This window comes from Pelmatolapia mariae, linkage group LG14 (assembly GCF_036321145.2).
Source record: "Pelmatolapia mariae isolate MD_Pm_ZW linkage group LG14, Pm_UMD_F_2, whole genome shotgun sequence".
NCBI lineage: Eukaryota > Metazoa > Chordata > Actinopteri > Cichliformes > Cichlidae > Pelmatolapia > Pelmatolapia mariae.
Window position 1 is genome coordinate 35,510,711 of NC_086239.1, and position 18,101 is coordinate 35,528,811.

Genomic DNA, 18,101 nt, shown 5'->3' on the forward strand with positions numbered 1-18,101 from the left:
AATATTTGACGGTGACGTGTGACGCTCCCTCCTCAGTGAATAAAGGACCTCAAGAGTTTTTCTGAAGCGCCTTTAAATTCAGCAGAGAATAACTCAGGCGTCTTTTTTAGGAAAAGATTAGTGCCAGCAGAGAGGCTTCATTAGAAGTGCCGAAACCTGACGCTGCTCACACTGAGCTGCTGAAATCACAAAGAAAATTACCGATCAGAATAAATTAATTAAAATGAAGGATTTTTTATGCACAAATTCCGTGGCCTGAAATGAAGATGCTAATAGAAGTGACAGTGTGTTTGCTGTAAATCTATAAATATAAATTCATTACCAACACCACTGTGTTCTCCATCCACGCTTAACTGGACTCAGTTTGATAGATTTCTGAAAAATAAATATAATCTGTGCCGGCACTAATGGCTTGAGCTTCTTCATAAGGCAGCGAGGAACAAATTGAAATAATTTACAGCTGTAGGGCTTTGAAATATTCCACATGAAGCAGGGACACCAGAGACATCTCAGCATGTAGAGGATGTATTTGTTCCCTCCAATAAAAAGGAGGAATTATGAAGGAAAACTGCTGTAACATCACTCGGCGTCTGTTTATAACTCCTAAATTCTGAATCAGAATTATGAGTTCAAACTAAAACTTTATCTTGCCTGAGCACCATGGATTTGTGCTCTCAGTCAGCACCTCCTCCTCTGGCTCTGTGTGCACACAGGAGAAGGCTCCCTAAACGATCTGAAGCCAGGAGCAGTGTAGTCGAGTACTTCTTAATTAACAGCTTATATTTACTCATATGCTTTGAGTGTTTTATGCTGTAGTTTCATATAAGATCGTGTTTTAAAAGTTTGGGGGCATCCGGGGATATTGTGTCTTGGCAGAAATACAACGTGGCTGGGACAGAATAGACTTACGAGGGTGATAAAAGGGAATTTTCTTAAAGAGGATAAATTACACTGATGCATCCACAGCTTCCCGGTGTTTATGTGAAGACTCCTGCTGCAGTCAGTAAGCCCAGAAAAATGTTCTCCAGAAGAAACATCTGGACCTGCATGTGTGTGCCGACTCAGCAGGAACAGGATGAGAAATGTTCAGGTGATACGCTCACCTCTCACCCTATGATAGCTGGGATAGGCTTCGGCCCCCTGAGGCACCTCGATAGATAAGAGGTTAAGGAAGTGGATGGAAGGATAATTATTTGAAAGCAATATCGAATGCCTGGGAGCCTAACTGCATTACTTTCCAGACGTTTCTACCATAAACTGAGAGAAAAGGTAGTGATAGATGCTGGAAATGAAGCAAAAGCGTCTCGTCAGTGCTGAAACAAACCCATGATTCTGCCTTAGAATCACAGGCAAAAATGACGGTGATACACAGAACAGAAATCACTGCAGTTAATGATGCCGTCGCCCTCCGTTGACACATCTGCCCCAACACCCCCCTCCAAAATCAACAAAGCTTTCCATGTTGTGTTAACTCATTTTATTACACTGTAACGGCAGTAAAAAGTGTGACATACAGGCTCAAGTCACTAAACACACAGCGCGAACAGCAGCAGTGCTTTCAGCTTGTATGTGGCGTCTTCAGGAGGCCACGTGTGTCAGTCCCCTCAGGCAGCTGCTGCTGCTCTGATCAACAATACTGTGGCAGAACAAAGGATGCCCCCCTCCTCTTTAGTGTTAGAGGAGGTCCTTCCTTCCTTCAGGGTTTTCTCAGCTGTCTGGATGCTCTGGTTTGTTCTGGATCGCACAAACCAAAGTTGAAAATGGCATAAATAAGAGCAAACTCCCCGAAGTTGAGGGATAAAGGCTACAACACAGAAATCCTCTTAGGACAGAATGAACTTTCAGCATCATGGCATCACCTGTTTCTGACAGATTACCTCTCCTTTGGTTAGAAATTAAAATACTGGGGCAGTGAGGCGTCTATACGCATCGAACTTAACGATGACAGATCCAAATGTCGAAGCCCAACGTGTCTTTTCTCTCTTGTATTAAGTCCCAGTAGAAGCAGGGTGTGGGAGAGTCAGGCCAGCATGACGTAGTTCTCGGCGATCTCCAGGACGTAGAGGTTGGAAAGCCCCGACGGGTCCTCGTTCTGATGCGTTTCTAAAAGGACCATCCTGCAGTGAAAAGGTCACGTGTCAAACACTGATCAGCACAAAAAAACCATAAGTTCTATTAAATAAGACCTGAAACTACCATTTGAGAAGATAAACATCAGGAAAGTGTTTGCTGAGGTCACAAATTAAATTAGCAGCAGCTTCAACACACTCAGACTCACCCCCTGCTGGCCAATAAGCAGAATGCATGCTTTAATTTATAAAGTAATTGTTGTAGGTAACTGCGTTTAAAATACTTTAAAACCTTCCAAACTGAATGAAAGCAAATTAAATGAACAGGACTTTAACTCCAAAACATCCATGTACGCACACGTCAACTAAAGTTCAGTTAAATTAGGCCCAGGCAGCACTTTCTTGTTATGCTCATTTGTACCACATGATGGCGCCTGTGAGTCAGTGCAGAATCCAGTCTGTCCTGAGCTGTGCCTTTAGGGTGCATCCATCCTTTATATACAGTCTAGACTGCAGGTGATTTTTTTATCCACAGAAAATTCAAAGCGAGGACATGCTGTACCTGTCGGACTGCACGAGTCTGTGGATCTTCCTGTGGTCAGTGATTTCCTCCAGCATCTCCGTGAAACCTTTTCCTTTCCTCAACCAGCCGTGACGCCACACTGCCAACAGCGTGTCATCAAAATACACTGTACAGACAAACAAGAGTCAGTGCTGAGCCTTCAGCGTCTCTGATATTCACCATAACCAGGGTCTCACTCCTTCCTCTCACCTATAGATTCAACATCTTGAGAGAAGATGGTCTCAGAGTGCTGCGTTCTGCCGCTCTTAAACTCCCCATCAAGACCAACTATTTGTACCGACCCTGTGGAGGAGAGAGGGGCAGTGTTTGTGTTAGAATAACTCTGTGGAAATATGACGGTAGACAGCATTATGGTGCTCAAATCATAATGAGTTAAAATAGTCCTTAGGGAACATAATAAATATCTGGAGCTGTTTTCAGGTTAGTCAGACTGAAAGTAACTGAGAAAGGCTCAAAATTTCTTTGTATCTGAGCTTTTAAGACAAATAAATTATCAGTATGTCAGAATCAACACGGCACCATAACATCATTATAGCAGTGCTCTCCTTAAGAGAGCGGACAGGTTAATATGAATGCCAAAACCAAGACAACCACTCAAAACTGGATCCAAAGGCGAATTATCTGCCATGTTGGTCACTTTAACAAAATGAACAATTTGCAATCCAGCTGTGTCAGTTTGCACAGATGGGAGCATCTTTATTCAACGTGCTGTATCTGGTTATAATCCCATTTGAAATGAAGGTTGCAGAGAGCCTTCGTCATTCTGCAGTTAAGAGTTTCTGTATCTGATTTACAACAGATTTGTGATTTTGTTTGATTTGATTAATGCTGCTTTATTACAGTTAATTATTCCATATTACAGATGTGATTTAAATGGCAACCTGATCCCATTCAATCACAAACCAATCACAGACTGTTTGCTGGTTATTTGCCCTTTCATTGGCATCTTGATGCACCGAAGTCACTTTGAATACAGGGAGTAGTCACAGTGATGGTACCCGACTCCAAGTAAACATTTCAAACCCGACAAGATTACACGTGCACTACACACAAGCACAGTAATTTTGGTCGTGCTGGTTTTGGTTAATAAACACCCACATGGCAGCAGTCAGAACTGTAACAATGTGAGTGTGAGTTCAAATTCAACAAACACGCCTCTTTCTGAAGACAACAAAGTTTAGTGTGATACTTACTTTCCAAGAGGACGAGCAGCGAGTTATTGTCCAGCTGGTTTACTTGGACTACTTCTGGACATGGCCTCTCTGTAAGAGCACGCAGACACCACCACCATTAACAACAACAACAACAACAACAACAGCAGCAGCAGCTGCAGCTGCAGCAGGGATTCAGACTTCACGGTAAACACTAATGTGTTTCTGATAACGAGGTGTCAGCTTACCCAGACCCGTGTTGGTGAACCAGGACGTGTTGGAGTTGAGGTTAATGTATTCTACATAGACCGGATGGTTGGGGCTGGAGCCTCGAGAAACACCGATACACACCATCGGGTACTCCTGCTGGGGCACCACCACCATCTCAAACACCCGCAGAGGGCTGGGCAGAGGGAAGTCGAAATGCTACAAGCACGAAAGAGAAAAAAAAAGCAGGAGTTTAACGTCTGTTTCGCTCCTCGGCTGAAGGAGCGGCTAACAAAGCAGATCGTTACGGTGTTTTGTTCGAGGACTTATAACCTGCAGCCTTTCAGCCACACAGAAGGAGTAACCGAGGACACCTGAGTCTGTTCTCCAAACCATAACCATTTTATGGTTAGACGTCTCAGCTCTAACTCATAAATTTAATGGAGACAATAAAAAAGCTTTGTGTGACCGCCGGCAGTCATTTTATAAGCTGCTGTCAATGTTAACAGCCCACTAAAAAAATAAATTCAAAACAGAAACACGTTAAATAAAAGCGGCACGACCGTGGCACCACCTCAGGTACATCTCAGATAATCACATAATCTTTCTTGTGTTTTCTTCGTGTCAATAGATTTCAGCGTTAACGGGTTTTCCCATCTCAGCAGGTTTACAGTTTATTCACTGCAGGTTTGGGGAAGGGGAATTTATGTGGCTGAAACCTACTTTTCTGTGGCACTGCTTGAATTATTTCATATTAAAATGTTTCTTTACATCCTGTGGATGCTACACTAACTGAACATAACTGGAGACAATAAATAAATCAAATAAAACCAACTAGAAGCTACATCAGGAGGTGTTTAAGGGTCCTAATGCTTACAATTTGTGCATCAAGCATTAAAATTTCAGCACCAATAGCATCTATCCAGGATGGGGAAAAAAGTATAATGCAGTAGCAGGCTTGTTTAACTTTGTGCTGGATGCCAACCCTGTAAAAGTCTCTAATTCTGGTGAGTGAAATCATCAGCACTCACAGTTTACTAAGTCTATAATATGTTACACAGCAAGTATTTCTGTCACTGATTTTGCTCTTCTGAGAAGTGAAAACACAGAAAGGGCAGAATGCTTTCCTTAGTAATTCACATGTTTGACACACGTACCTTAATCAGCATGAACTTGTGCATGGGCTCGTACCACTGCAGCAGCACCACACTGGACTCCAAAGCACAGCACAGGAAGGCACAGCCTCGCTGCATGTTCCCTGCTGCGAGACGCAGAAACAAGCAACAGATTTCAGCTGGTTTTCACTCAGAACTGATCACCATAAACATGCACAGGAATCTGCATTCTTTATTTTTATTATTAATATTTTAAACCTCGTCAAACAGTTAAGATGAGACATTACAGGGAAAACATGTTTTTATCTCATGCACTGGTCAGTTTTATAATTATGGTCAGCAACAACACTCATGTAGGCGCCCAAAGTACACCAAGACGATATCCACACCATTACACTTCCACCCTGAACTGTTTATACAAGACAAGATGGATCCATGCTTTCACGTCGGTAACACCAAGTCAGATTATTTTAGCAAAAAAACAAAACTTATCAGGTCACGCAACATGTCCTGTGTGAATTTTAGCCTCAGTTTCCTGTTCTTAGCTGACAGGATTAGCAACAGTGTGGTCTTCTGCTGCTTCAGAGATGCTCTCCTGCATGCCCTGACTGTCACAAGTATAATCATTCTCCTCTGATCTCTGGCATCAACGTGGCATTTTCTCCCATAGAACTGCTGCCAACATATCTTCTGTTGTTTTGGACTGTACTCTGTGAACTTTAGAGATGGCTGTGTGGGAAAATCCCATCAGATCGGCGGTTTCTGAAACACTCAGACCAATCTGTCTGTCACCAGCAACCATGCCGCCTTTAAAGTCACTTAAACCACCTTTCTTTCCCCTTGTGATGCTCAGTTTGAACTTCAGCTGGTTTTCTTGACCATGTCTACATGCCTCAATGCAATGAATTGTGACTGAATGGACAGTTTCATGAACCAGAAGTTGAACAGGCCTACCTAACACAGTGACCGAAGAGTTCAGATTAGCATTTTTAATGAGCTAACAGCTCATTTCCAAACTGAAAATGTTAAAACACTTAGTAAAACACTTCAAAAAACAAAAGTTTATTTTCTAAGTAATCACCTGCAGAGGTTTGATGTAAAGAGTTTTAATGAAAAGAGCTTTAAAAGACGTTTTAAGACTGAAATCTTCACATCAGCAGTATTTTCCAGTTTTACATTTAGACAGACTTTAAGAAAACCTATCACGATTTCTCTAATTTAATAATTTAGCTGGTGTAGTTTCATGTTTTACACTCTTCCCCTGTGGTGTTTCCCCTTTAGGGATGTAGAGAAGTGAAATAGAAACTCTCACACAAAACCAAGTATCGAACTACGCCTGAACAGAATCTGTTCTCACCGACTGAGCAGGTCCTGCAGCCTTTGGTGTCGGGTATTTTAGACGTCACCACACATTTTCTAAACACAAAAATGCAGAAAATCAGCGTTTGAATGGGACGAGTGGATCTTTCAATCACGACTGAAAATTAACTGCAGAGAAACTTAGTGTGGTTGTTACCTAGGCAACAGTCTGTGAGTTGGTAAGGCGCTCATCCTCTGGTCTTTGCGCGCCTGTTCGTGCAGCTCCTTCAGCATGTGGGAGTGAAGCTGCGACGATTTACCTGCAAACACAAAATCAGACGCAGTTCACGAACTGATCTGCAAACTGTTTACAGACTCCGACATCACCAGACCTGAGATCAAATCCACTAAATGCACAAAGTCACAGCAATACTCACTTATTTGTCTGGTAACTTTTACCAACAATCACATTAAATGTTTACATGAGACATCAAAAGGACAAACCATCAGGTAAAAGTGTAATATTCAAAAATAAAGAGATAAAATTGAGTCTGACAAGACAGTCGGTGGAGAAAAAAGAATAAAAAATCGTATTTTAAATCAGATTTTAACAGTTTTAGACTGGACATGTTTAACTAGACAGATCAAACCAGTTCTAATAACACTGAACAAAGAGGCAAAGAGAGAAGGTAAAAGCAATTAATGAAAACATTCAGAGGTTTTAATGTAATCAAAGGTCCTTTGACCCATTTAATTAAAGCATGTCTGCGGGTCTACCAGCAGCTTCCTAATGTGTTCTTTAAAGTGGACCTATTACACCTTTTCCTTATTTTCTGACATGTATGCTGTTACAATATCAGATATTCATGTTAAACATGGCTGACATCTCAAATACTTTTCAAAATGTATTGAAAACAAATGTTTGCTTTGCAGTTTTTCTCAAGTTTAACAACCAGCAGGTGAACAGTTAGCAAATGTTTGCAGACAGGTTGGCATCTTCCATGCAAACTGCGGGTGACAGCAGCAAGCTGTTGGAGGATGTTTTGGTGTAGCACTCTAGCAACTGCCAGCACGCTCCAGCCACCACTGGCCAAACAGTGGAGGAATATGCATTTTTTCCTAGTGACTGGTAATCCCCACAGTCGTTACAAACTGGTCTCTAGGCCTGTGTGACTGAAGCATAAAGCCTTGACTGTACTCTGTTGTGCACACATACAGCTGGAGACCCACAGCTGAGGAGTCATTTATCCTCATCTTTTAGATCCCATTCCTACAAGACTGCTCAAAGAAGTCCTACCATTAATTAATGCTTCAATCTTAAATATGATAAACCTATCTCTATTAATCGGCTATGTACCGCAGGCCTTCAAGCTGGTGGTAGTTAAAACGTTACTTAAAAAGCCATCACTTGACCCAGCTGTCTTAGGTAATCACAGGCCAATCACAAACCTTCCTTTTATCTCAAAATTATTGAAAGAGTAGTTGTAAAACAGCTAACAGATCATCTGCAGAGAATTGGTTTATTTTAAGCGTTTACAGTGATTAGAGCACGCTGTAGGTATTATAGTTACTACGCTGCAGTGGTTTGTATCATCTCTATCTAATAGACTAAATTATGGAGTTCCACAGGGTTCCTTGTTAGGACCAGTTCTTTTTACATTATGCATGCTTCCTTTAGGCAGTATCATTAGAAGGCATAGCATATATTTTCACTGCTATGCAGATGACACCCAGGTTTATCTATCCATGAAGCCAGATAACACACACCAATTAGTTAAACTGCAGGAATGTCTTAAAGACATAAAAACCTGGATGGCCGCTAACTTTCTGCTTCTTAATTCGGATAAAACTGAGGTTATTGTATGTGGCCCTGAAAATCTTAGAAATGAGCAATGAGGTCCACTTCCAGCAACAAGTCTGAGTCTTATTACAGACAACCAGCTGAATGAGGATCTGCTTTACCTGATACAGACATGAGGACGTTGTTACTGGTGTACACCCAGGTACACTTCCCAGGATACAACTGGAAGAAAAAGAAGAACCAATCATTCATTCATTCATTAATGTCATAGCTTGTCAGCTTTTTTATATTCAGGCCACTTACGGAAAAGCCTTTTTGATAAAGTGTGATTCATTTAACTCAATGCAGGGACGAGATGCGATAGAAAATAAAAAATTATCGGTACACTGTTTCCAAATACTGATATTTTTATTGAAACATGCAGCTCTAAACAGATTCCCCACGACTTCACAACTCTGGTGGAGATCATCGGGTGACGTAAACTGCACTTAACTCGGAGAGAAGAAGGAAGGAACTAACTGAAATACCACATTAATGAGGATAATAATGGTAACACACATACACACACATGATGCAGTGATTTAAACCAGGTTCTGCTTTTTGCCCATTCAGCAATATTTGTCCTTCTTTAGTCACAGACACTGTATCTGAATACTTTGAAGGCTTAGGAGTTTATTATTAATGTTCACAGCAAGAGAACTTAAACTGAAAATTGAAAGCCAGAAAGCAAAAGCGCAAAGAATAAAGTTATTAAGAATCTATATGGAGCTTGTTTGGGAAGGAAAAATTTTAAAACCTTAGACCTTTTACTATCTTTGCACCAGACACTGATTACCAGAGAACTGGCTGGTACATTTTATATCTGTTGATCTCCTGCACTGGTCAGGTATGCAGCACAAGTTACCGTGGGGAATTACCTGAGTAAGAAGTGAACCACTATAGATAAAACCTCATAAAAACCTCATAAAGCCCTGAGGTTAACCTGCTGAGCCCCAAAGCCTGCTCTGTAGCGCAGGCCCTGCACGACTACTCAAGGAGGACAATCAGGCTGAATCGACAATAGCAACTAAATCAAACCCAACAGTCTCTTTTAGGGTCACTTGAGTCTTTTTTGCCTTTTTTGAAAACTTTGTTAAAGTAGATAAATGGCCTACCAGCTCCATCGTGGCCTCAGAGCCGTTGAGGTTCAGGGTGTAGATCCCTTCCTCTGCCCCCAGGATCAGATGCTGGTCTGAGAGAGGGACAGCAAGCACAGGCAGGTCAGACAGAAGTTTGTTAAGGTGGCAAAGTGGAGAATTTTCTGTGCTCGTCTTTCTGTCATACAACCTTTAGAGGTGGGGTTCTCCCAGGTCGTGGAGCAGTTTATTTTAAGAGGACAGCCATGAAAGATCTTTTTAAAGTAGACCTGCAGAAAAAGAGAGAGAGGGAGGGAAAGGTATTAAATTATTCACGCTATCCTCTCTGCAGTAGACATGATTTCAAACCACTGAAAGAATCTTACAAAACAAACACCTACAACACGCCCACTGAATGGTTACTCCTTCAGCGCTAAAGGTCGAAGAGACCACAGGATCACAGAGGAGTGACATTTAGAGAAGGAAAGCAAAAGCAACTGTGGAATAAGACCCAAATGTACCACGAAGTCTGAGTTTTACTTCACCTTTAAATGTTATTACTCTAAACATTTCATCTCTAAAGTAAACTTTAGTTTATGTGGACTTTACATGGATGTGATGATGTGTTACTTGCACACATTTTGAACAGTTTTATTTTGCACCATGCTTGCTATTTGTTTCATATATTATTTTTTAGTAAATTCTTTTCTATTTTGCTTATTTGTATTTTATTCTTGGGCTTTCTCTAGAGTCGCTTTGCATGATTCACAGCTCAAAATAACCCTTATTTAGCATATCCTGGTGGCTTTGATGCAGCCTTTTAGGCCCAGGAGTTCTGCACCATTTGAAAATCGATGCTGATTTCAAAAAAATATTCAGGCTTGCTGGGAGTGACCTCCCTGCTTTCTGCCTCTCCTTTTCTCACTTTGCCTTAAACAGTGAGGAATAAACAATAAAAGGCAAAGAACCGAAAGGGCTGGGTGGGGTGCTGCACACATCACTGCATTCTCACAATATGGTGTCCCAAGTGTGCATAACTATTCAAGCCACAAGGAGGTGGCATCCCCTTCAGCTGAAGAGTTTCTGTGTCTTTATTCTGATTTCTGATTGGCTGCATTTAGTTAAACAGAAGGCTCGGATACCTTTTGTGTGTCTCTGATGTCATACAGAGCAGGAGCAGCGAGAACTATCTGAATCTGAGTGTTTAAAGCAGTCTGAAACCTGAGCGTTTGCCTCACAGGGACATACCTGCAAGTAAGCCAAATTCGTTTTTTACAACTTTGGCCATATTTAATAGAAACATCTGCCAAAGTAACATGTATGTATATATGACAGGAACAGGAAAAACATAAAAGGTCCCCTTTGATTTTTAACACTCGTCTATAAAATTGCAAGATTAAAATTCTACCGATGAATTTATGCTGTTCATCGCTTCGCTTGAAAAATAAACTTAAAACATCAAAAATCTGAGATGCTCAGCAAAGAGCTGATGTACAGGGAGGAGAAACTCACAGGAGGTTTCTTCAGGACGGGGCTGGCACACTCAGGATGATCCTGCAAACAGAAAGAAAAATATGATGATGATGACGATAACTGTGTCAGGATGCAGTCGTGCTGTGAGGGAGCAGAGAAGATGTGGATAACTGGGAATAGGGAAATGGGAAGATGTGCGGCTCAGTTTCCTCCATGACTGTCAGAAAAATCATCTTCTGCCAGGCTGTCACTGAACTTTGTCTCTGCTTCCTCAAAAAGGGTCGTTTGTTCTGATCTGGACATTATTTCTGTGTGTTCTGGACACAGTTATTCTAAGAAGTGGACGGGCACAATGTTACACTGCTGGAAAGCGCAAAAGTGTAGAAAACCCCTTTAAGAAATGTCATCTTCCCCTTGTCTTACCTTTGTTGTTGGCTGCCGTCTGCGTATGCCTTTAGGGGGAAGTTCAGGAGGAAGGAGGTCAGGTGGGGGCTCATTAAACTGGAGAGGTAAGGATGCAGGGTCTGGAACACACACACAGAATAATAAGAAAATGGACTGATAATTTGCACGTCATATAAAATATGCTTCGATATTAACGTCTTGCTGCTACAGCTCAGTTGGCTGAGCAGGTGACTCGTGCAGAAACACTGCAGCACATTTGACGCTCACCTGAGTGTCGTGTAGTTCGTGGTTGTGGTGTGGGCCGGACGTGCGTCCCGCTGGACGTCCTTATGAGCGGGGTGGGGGCGCACAGAGAGGTCAGCTTTCTTGTTCGATCGTCTTCTGCCGCCATGCTTTCCTCTGAGCTGGTTCGTTGTTTGGGCTGCACAAAAAAAAGAAAAGAAAAGAAAAAAAAAAATCAGGCACAAAAGACTTTTGGTAAAATAACTGATGAGCGTTTTCTGCAGTTTTCATCTCTGAATCATAATATTTTAAAGGGAGATCTTATGCCAGCTTCCATGTCTGTACTTTTTGGCTATATAAAAGTAGCTTTGCATGATCAAAATAATCCTTATTTATCTGACACTTGGTGCAGCATCAGTTCAGCCTCTGTCAGAAACAAGCTGCTTTAGGCCCTCCCCCTTTATGATAACTTTCTTTTGATTGGCTGCCGCTCGCAAACAGATGATTTGAAGGGTAGGTGGGTGGAGTCTGTGCCCAATATGATCATGTCAAGGACATTCCCACTCTGTGACATCAAACAGAGCCAAGGATAGAAAAAACTGTCTGAAACAGAATGTTTAAAACAGCCTGTTATTAGTAAAGTTGCTCACTTTTATTATAAGAAACTTTGGCCATGTTTAATATGAACAGCCATGCCTGTAACAATGTGTTTAGACAGAAAAAGGACAAGCATAATAGATCCACTTTAAAATGTCACTCTGGGTTTACACAAAGAGACAGAAAAGCCAGAGAGCGCCTCAGAGCAAGTTCAACAGACCACTAAATAACTTAAAACTGTGCAAGAGGTCCAAAGAGAACCGAGAACTGAGTCGTGAAACAAAACTCTGACTGCATACATCTTCACACAGCGCTGTCTATCTGTCAGGGTTTTTTTAATCCTGTCAGGCTTTTAAATTTCCTCCTAAGATAAAATTTACAAAATAAAAACGAAGTAATGCCTTTAATTTTGAAAAGATAAAAGGCTGGTATTAATAATCAGCATTTCGACCTAGTATTTATTCTAACATGTAAGAATAAATAAACAAAATAACTCTTTAGCAGAAATCGCATGTTAAATAAACAACAAACAGCAATCCTTAATAATCACCTTTGGAGGAAGAGGAGGCGGCGTTTCATTAGGTGGCATTATGAACCTGTCGGCAGAGAGAGTGTCGGTTCAGTCTGCTGCGTTAATGATGGGAATAAATTTCACATTAATACGCGTGTGTTTACTGGGCTTACCCAGGAGGCTGTATCGTAGGGCTGAGGACAGACAAACAGAGACAGTGTCAATGCAGTTCACCGAAATCACTGATTACTGCATACAGAGACAAACACGGCTTTTTGGTCCACCTCCGCTGAAATACGGTTGTTTTTGAGATATATAGAATTACGTACTGAGATTATTGGTGCTAATTGGTTAAAGTGAGAGAAGACAACCACAGCAAACTTTTAAAAGTCCTGCAACCTACACTGGGTGAAGAAAGGCTGAAAGTCAAATTTTTCCCATATGACCTGGAGGAAGGTTTGTACCGGCCGTCACACAGACAATAATCTGTCCACTGAAGTCCATCTGTCTCTACCTCAGAGGACTAATGTAAAAAGCTCTTTGCAGTCTTCACTGCAGTGGAAACGCAGACAAACAACAGTCTGTTCTTTCTCACTTAGGAAACTGTGTGATGTTTCTTACATGTCCACATCATCATAGTCGTCGTCTGATTCCGAGTCCTGGTCCCTGCAACAGGAAAAGGGCAGACAGGTGCAACATTTTAATAACATACTGGCTTTAATGTGACTGTTTGACTGATATGTGATCTGCATACCCTGGTGGGCTCTTGCTGCTGTCACTCGATCCCATCGATGGCCTTAACTGTAAAAAAAAAAAAAAAAAAACGAGCATAAATGGGATTAGAAAGTGTGCAAATGTCCAGATGTACAAAAACCAGGAGCTAAAATGGGAAACGTGTTCATTTCACTGGGATGAATACAGATTATATGATCAACATTCTGCCTCTTCTCCAGGTGTAAATGATCAGTTCTCCTTGTAACTGAAAGATTTTTATATAAATACATATAAAGAATGTTTTTAACAATGTACATATGGATGTAGAACTTGTATGCATGCATATTCAGCACATATAATGCACGTGTGCCCTCTAATATAAACTCACCGTTACAGTCGGTGAGTCGGTCTTCGTGGGCCTCTGAGTGTAGATCTGATTCACTGGGCAAAAACAAAAACACAAGAATTTTTTTTCCCCACAAAGAAACTTAAACATCTTCAAGCAACAGGACTGAGACAGAGGATTAGTGAAACACTCTGTGACCACAGCTAACAAGGCAAAGGCCGAGAAAATGAAACTATGAGAAGCACAAACATTCACACGTCGGCCAAAGATGTGTTTCAGGATCTGTGGGAACATTTTATCAGAGGTCCAACTTAGAGGAGGTTAAGTTTTGATCCAAATCTGCATGATGACACTTTTGGAAGGATTCTTGACTCTTGTGAGATTTGTGGAAAATGGACATATGGTTTCATATCTTCATAAAAACACAGAATGATACGATTAGGAAGAATCCAGGCACCTCATTTTGATATTCTCAGGGAAATTTAAACCTAATCTGGATCCAGAGACACAGTTAATGCAGTGTGGGGGGAATTTTCAGCCTTGGTGGAGGTACTGAGTCTTGGACTGCTCTTGCTTTTCTATGCACAGTATAATGTACCCAGCAATGTACTTCTTGTGAGTTGTAAATGTGCACATGTGTTTCTTTGTTTACCAAAGAGGAAATGATTCCTGGAAGGGAATACTTGGGAACAAACGATAAAATAAAATATTTCAAAGTGAAATATATTTGTTTTCTTACAGCTTATGTCAGAGTTGGTTCTTCCCGCTCTGTTGTGTTTGTTGATGGACTGGATTCTCCTTAACGATCCAGGAACAATCACCTTAAATCACAGCAAAATATACGATTAACCCCAAAACACGAAACATCCAAGGCTGGGATCGCCACACAGACAGAGAGCTTCATCAGTCTGACCTCCATCTCTTCATCGTCTGTGACCAGGCAGCTCTTCAGTTTCTCAGGGTGTCGGTACTTCTCCAGCAGGTCCAGGGTCAGCTCCTGGTTCAGGCACTGATGGGTCAGAAAGGTGTGCTGCAGAGAGCAGAGAGACAGACATCAGGACAAGCTAGCAGAAAAAGTAAGAAAGCAGGCGATTCTTTATGGTTTGAAACCTGCACCAGGTCTAACCGCGTGTGACACAGGAAGTAATCATGGTTGTGTGATGGAAAAATCAAGAGGGAGGGGCTCATTTGCATGTGTAAAGGGTGTAAAGGGCAATATTGAGCTTTACAACACATCAGAAATTTAGCGCGACGTGGCATCTTCCACAACACATTGTATGTTTGAGACTTTTTAAGGAGCCGTAGACATCGTGTGATCAGCCTGATGCAGAAATAACACAAAATGAACCCAAAGACAATCACGCGAGAGTGAGCGCTACTGACTGTGAGCATCTTGGTGGCGCTCGGTCTCTTCTTGGGGTTCCTCACCAGCATGGCCTTCACAAAGTTATAAAAATTGGATGACCTGAAGACGGGAGACATGTGCAAGGTCAAGAAAATACAACACTCGCTGCACACGCAGTATTTATAATGTTATCTGACGAGCAGAGCTTACGTTATGTTAATATAATGTTTAAGCATACAACGATTCAAGGCTGCACCTGATGATGACGAGCTGATTACATATAATACATGCTTCAGTAGTGCTGCAGGCTTTTAGTTACCATTTTGACTTGTCCTTCAGTTTAGGAGGCTGGTAGCCGCTCTTGGACATGAGAAACAGCACTCTACAGGAAGAAACAGAGCACAGCATGAAAACACACAGAATGACTTATGGTGTGTTTGTTTGAGTCAGCTGAGGGTGTGTGAGTAACCAGGTACATGTGGGTGGTGGAAACACTCGATGTTTTCTATGAATGTCAGTGTGCGCACGCTCGGCTGTGTGTCCACATGCATGCCGATGTACCGAGGGGAAACATTTGAGGTGAGTGGCGACGTGTGTCACGTGCACGCATGTTTCCAGACATCTTGAGAAAGATCTGCAGAGCATTTTTATTGCACACGCACGCGCATGCGTGTGATTGCAACAAGATAACAGCTCAATGCGTGAAATCCTCGCTGCATCTTTTATGGAATATTTTTCCTCCTGCAGTCAGTCGATACGCTCTGACTGCAGGTAAGCGGTGAGCTCTGTGAGAAACCTGTAAGATGCGACTGATACGACTGCGTGATGATACGACTACAAACCCACGATGATGAGAAGTGAACCGGTCTAGTGATTCGACTCGATGACTTCACATCTCTCACTCGCCTTAACAAAGAAAAAGCACCATGCCTTTATCTTTAACACCAGCGACTTCCTTTCAACTTGGACTTTTTCAGCTTCCTCTGCTTTGCAGGAACCTGCAGCAGAGATGCAGACAGCCTCCTCTTTTTTTTTAAGCCTGCGACAATATTGCTTCTGGTGAAGTTCTCACCGATGAAACTGTTCTCTGAAAACTGTTTCTTACCCACAATGACAAGAGATATTTGGACTTAATTTTTAGGAACAAAGAGAAACATCTGAAGGCGTCTGTGATCCGTCTGTTTCGAAACGTGACATTAAACATACACTTTTACTGCGGTGTTGGACTGTTTGTGTGAGCTCTACTGAGTTTGAGGTGCAGAAGCAGCTCATAGTGAAAGATTTCCTCTCCGTCAAATGAGCGTGATTAATATTTATTTCCATTTAGTTTTGAAATTTTTATGAATTCATTTAGTTTCAGTTAGTTTCACTTTGTTGTGTTAGTTTTTGTTGCTAGTTTAAATCTTTTTCTTATTATAATGTGTGTTGTGTATTTGTAAAATACACAACACACATTATAATAACACAAAGGTGAAATCTGAGAAATTCAGAAGAAGCATCACAGCAGAAACACGGCACCTCGCAAAGGCAGCAGACTCTCTGTGACATTTAAGTCTCAGCAAACACCGAAGCCTCGTCAGGCCGGGCGGGCTGTTAAATGTGACCAAAACTGAGGACATTATTTCTATATTTAATTTAATTCGAGTTTATTTTCAGTAATATTGTGGTCTGATTTTTTTTTAAAACTCTAGCTTTTGTTTTAATTTGAGTTATCGATGTGGACATCTGCTAAAGGTTTTTTACACGTGGCTTTAGTACACTATGATAACCTCGGTGCTTGCAGGATCAGAAGGTTCGAAATTCAGAGACTTCTGGTGACTTCACAACTTTTCCCTGTTAGAAATATTCTCTCAAAGTCAGGCTGAAACGATGCTGGTATCTCGAGTGTGCCAGCAGAACGAGGGTTCAGCCTTCAGGATGAAATAAGATCAGATATCTAACGCTGACGATAGCAAATGGAAAAAATATTGCCTCTGCAGAAGCGTCTCTTCAAAGATCTGGTTAAGCAGGCAAGATGACTGCAACGTTTTAAGGCCTCAGCTGTAAGTGCAGAAGAGCATAATTTGCATGAACTGACCTTTACATACAAACCTGTGCATCAGGTGAAAACCGAGGTTAGTTATAGGAAAATAAAATAAAGAGTATTAAAGAAGCAATAGTGTGATGAAAATTGCATTGCCCTTAAATTAAATAAAGGAGAGGGACAGAGTCAGCGGAATCAGTCGGACCCGTGATGGAATAATCGGAATAACGTCTCAAATTCCTATTACTGCTCACAGATCAGGGAGTCAGGAAAGGGACTTCCTGTGTGACTGCATATAAACATCTCCAGCACTGACCTGAAATATTGTTATGGTAGCAACAGGAAACATCCTTGATGTGGTTAAATAAATTAGAGATGGAGGCTGCAAGGCCTCATAGTGGGTCTGTGTGTGGGTACAGCAGTGTACACGTGCTCGGGCATGTGAGTCGTGTCTTTCGGTGTGCGTTTACCTCAGTGGGTGGACATCAAACATTGGAGGCTGCAGCTCTGCCAGCTCGATGGCTGTGATGCCCACAGACCAGATGTCGCAAAGTTCATTGTACCCGCCTTTAATCTCCACAGCAGCGACCTCTGGGGCCATCCTGAGGACAGGAGGGATACAGCAGCAAGTGTTTTTAACACAAATACAAAAGACAAACAAAGAGAGGAAAGAAGGCGGGGCAGTTACGGTGATACAGACAGACTGTCACTGTGTCAGGTTTACGCTGCACACTTAATGAGAATATCTACCAAAATAATTAATGCAGTGTCTTGCGGCTCCAGACGTTTGACGTGGGGGTCGAGCGAACCACATGGGTACACAGGTGGGTGTTTGCGGTTGTTAGATGTTGCCTATGTAATTAGTAACTGCCATTACCACGAGGTCAGAACACCCACACGGCATAAAAACAACATTAAATCATCCAAGAAGACTGCAGCGTTATAAAGGGCAAACGGTATAAAAGATTCTTGGCTAAAGCAGCATGAAGAAATGTCAGCGATATATGCCGTACGCTGTGCAGTGACTCAGTGTGGCCAGCCACAAGCTGTAGCGCCTTTTAATGGAACGTTAGACCGAGAGCTCAGAGCGGTCGGAAAGCAGAGAGGAGCGGAAACGCGAGACTA

The 18,101-nt window shown here is 41.8% G+C and overlaps 2 protein-coding genes across 2 annotated transcripts in view; one reads left to right on the forward strand and one right to left on the reverse strand.

Moving 5' to 3' along the window:
• The window catches only part of LOC135933758 (uncharacterized), a 375,148-nt gene that overhangs the window by 125,957 nt on the left and 231,090 nt on the right, over window positions 1-18,101 (forward strand). The window lies entirely within an intron of this gene.
• Window positions 1,999-18,101, reverse strand: part of LOC134640989 (mitogen-activated protein kinase kinase kinase kinase 5-like) — a 41,520-nt gene continuing 25,417 nt past the window's right edge. The window contains exons 9-32 of the mRNA XM_063493135.1: window positions 17,447-17,578; window positions 15,273-15,335; window positions 14,992-15,073; window positions 14,522-14,638; window positions 14,348-14,429; window positions 13,651-13,703; window positions 13,303-13,349; window positions 13,170-13,214; window positions 12,722-12,742; window positions 12,588-12,633; window positions 11,486-11,639; window positions 11,237-11,337; window positions 10,853-10,894; window positions 9,552-9,630; window positions 9,380-9,456; window positions 8,387-8,447; window positions 6,642-6,744; window positions 6,483-6,541; window positions 5,168-5,271; window positions 4,052-4,229; window positions 3,846-3,914; window positions 2,842-2,934; window positions 2,632-2,758; window positions 1,999-2,117 (exon numbers count right to left, since the gene is read on the reverse strand). Coding sequence (XP_063349205.1) covers window positions 2,021-2,117; window positions 2,632-2,758; window positions 2,842-2,934; window positions 3,846-3,914; window positions 4,052-4,229; window positions 5,168-5,271; window positions 6,483-6,541; window positions 6,642-6,744; window positions 8,387-8,447; window positions 9,380-9,456; window positions 9,552-9,630; window positions 10,853-10,894; window positions 11,237-11,337; window positions 11,486-11,639; window positions 12,588-12,633; window positions 12,722-12,742; window positions 13,170-13,214; window positions 13,303-13,349; window positions 13,651-13,703; window positions 14,348-14,429; window positions 14,522-14,638; window positions 14,992-15,073; window positions 15,273-15,335; window positions 17,447-17,578 — 2,032 coding nt within the window. The 3' untranslated portion in view covers window positions 1,999-2,020. The remainder of the gene's footprint in view (window positions 2,118-2,631; window positions 2,759-2,841; window positions 2,935-3,845; window positions 3,915-4,051; window positions 4,230-5,167; window positions 5,272-6,482; window positions 6,542-6,641; window positions 6,745-8,386; window positions 8,448-9,379; window positions 9,457-9,551; window positions 9,631-10,852; window positions 10,895-11,236; window positions 11,338-11,485; window positions 11,640-12,587; window positions 12,634-12,721; window positions 12,743-13,169; window positions 13,215-13,302; window positions 13,350-13,650; window positions 13,704-14,347; window positions 14,430-14,521; window positions 14,639-14,991; window positions 15,074-15,272; window positions 15,336-17,446; window positions 17,579-18,101) is intronic.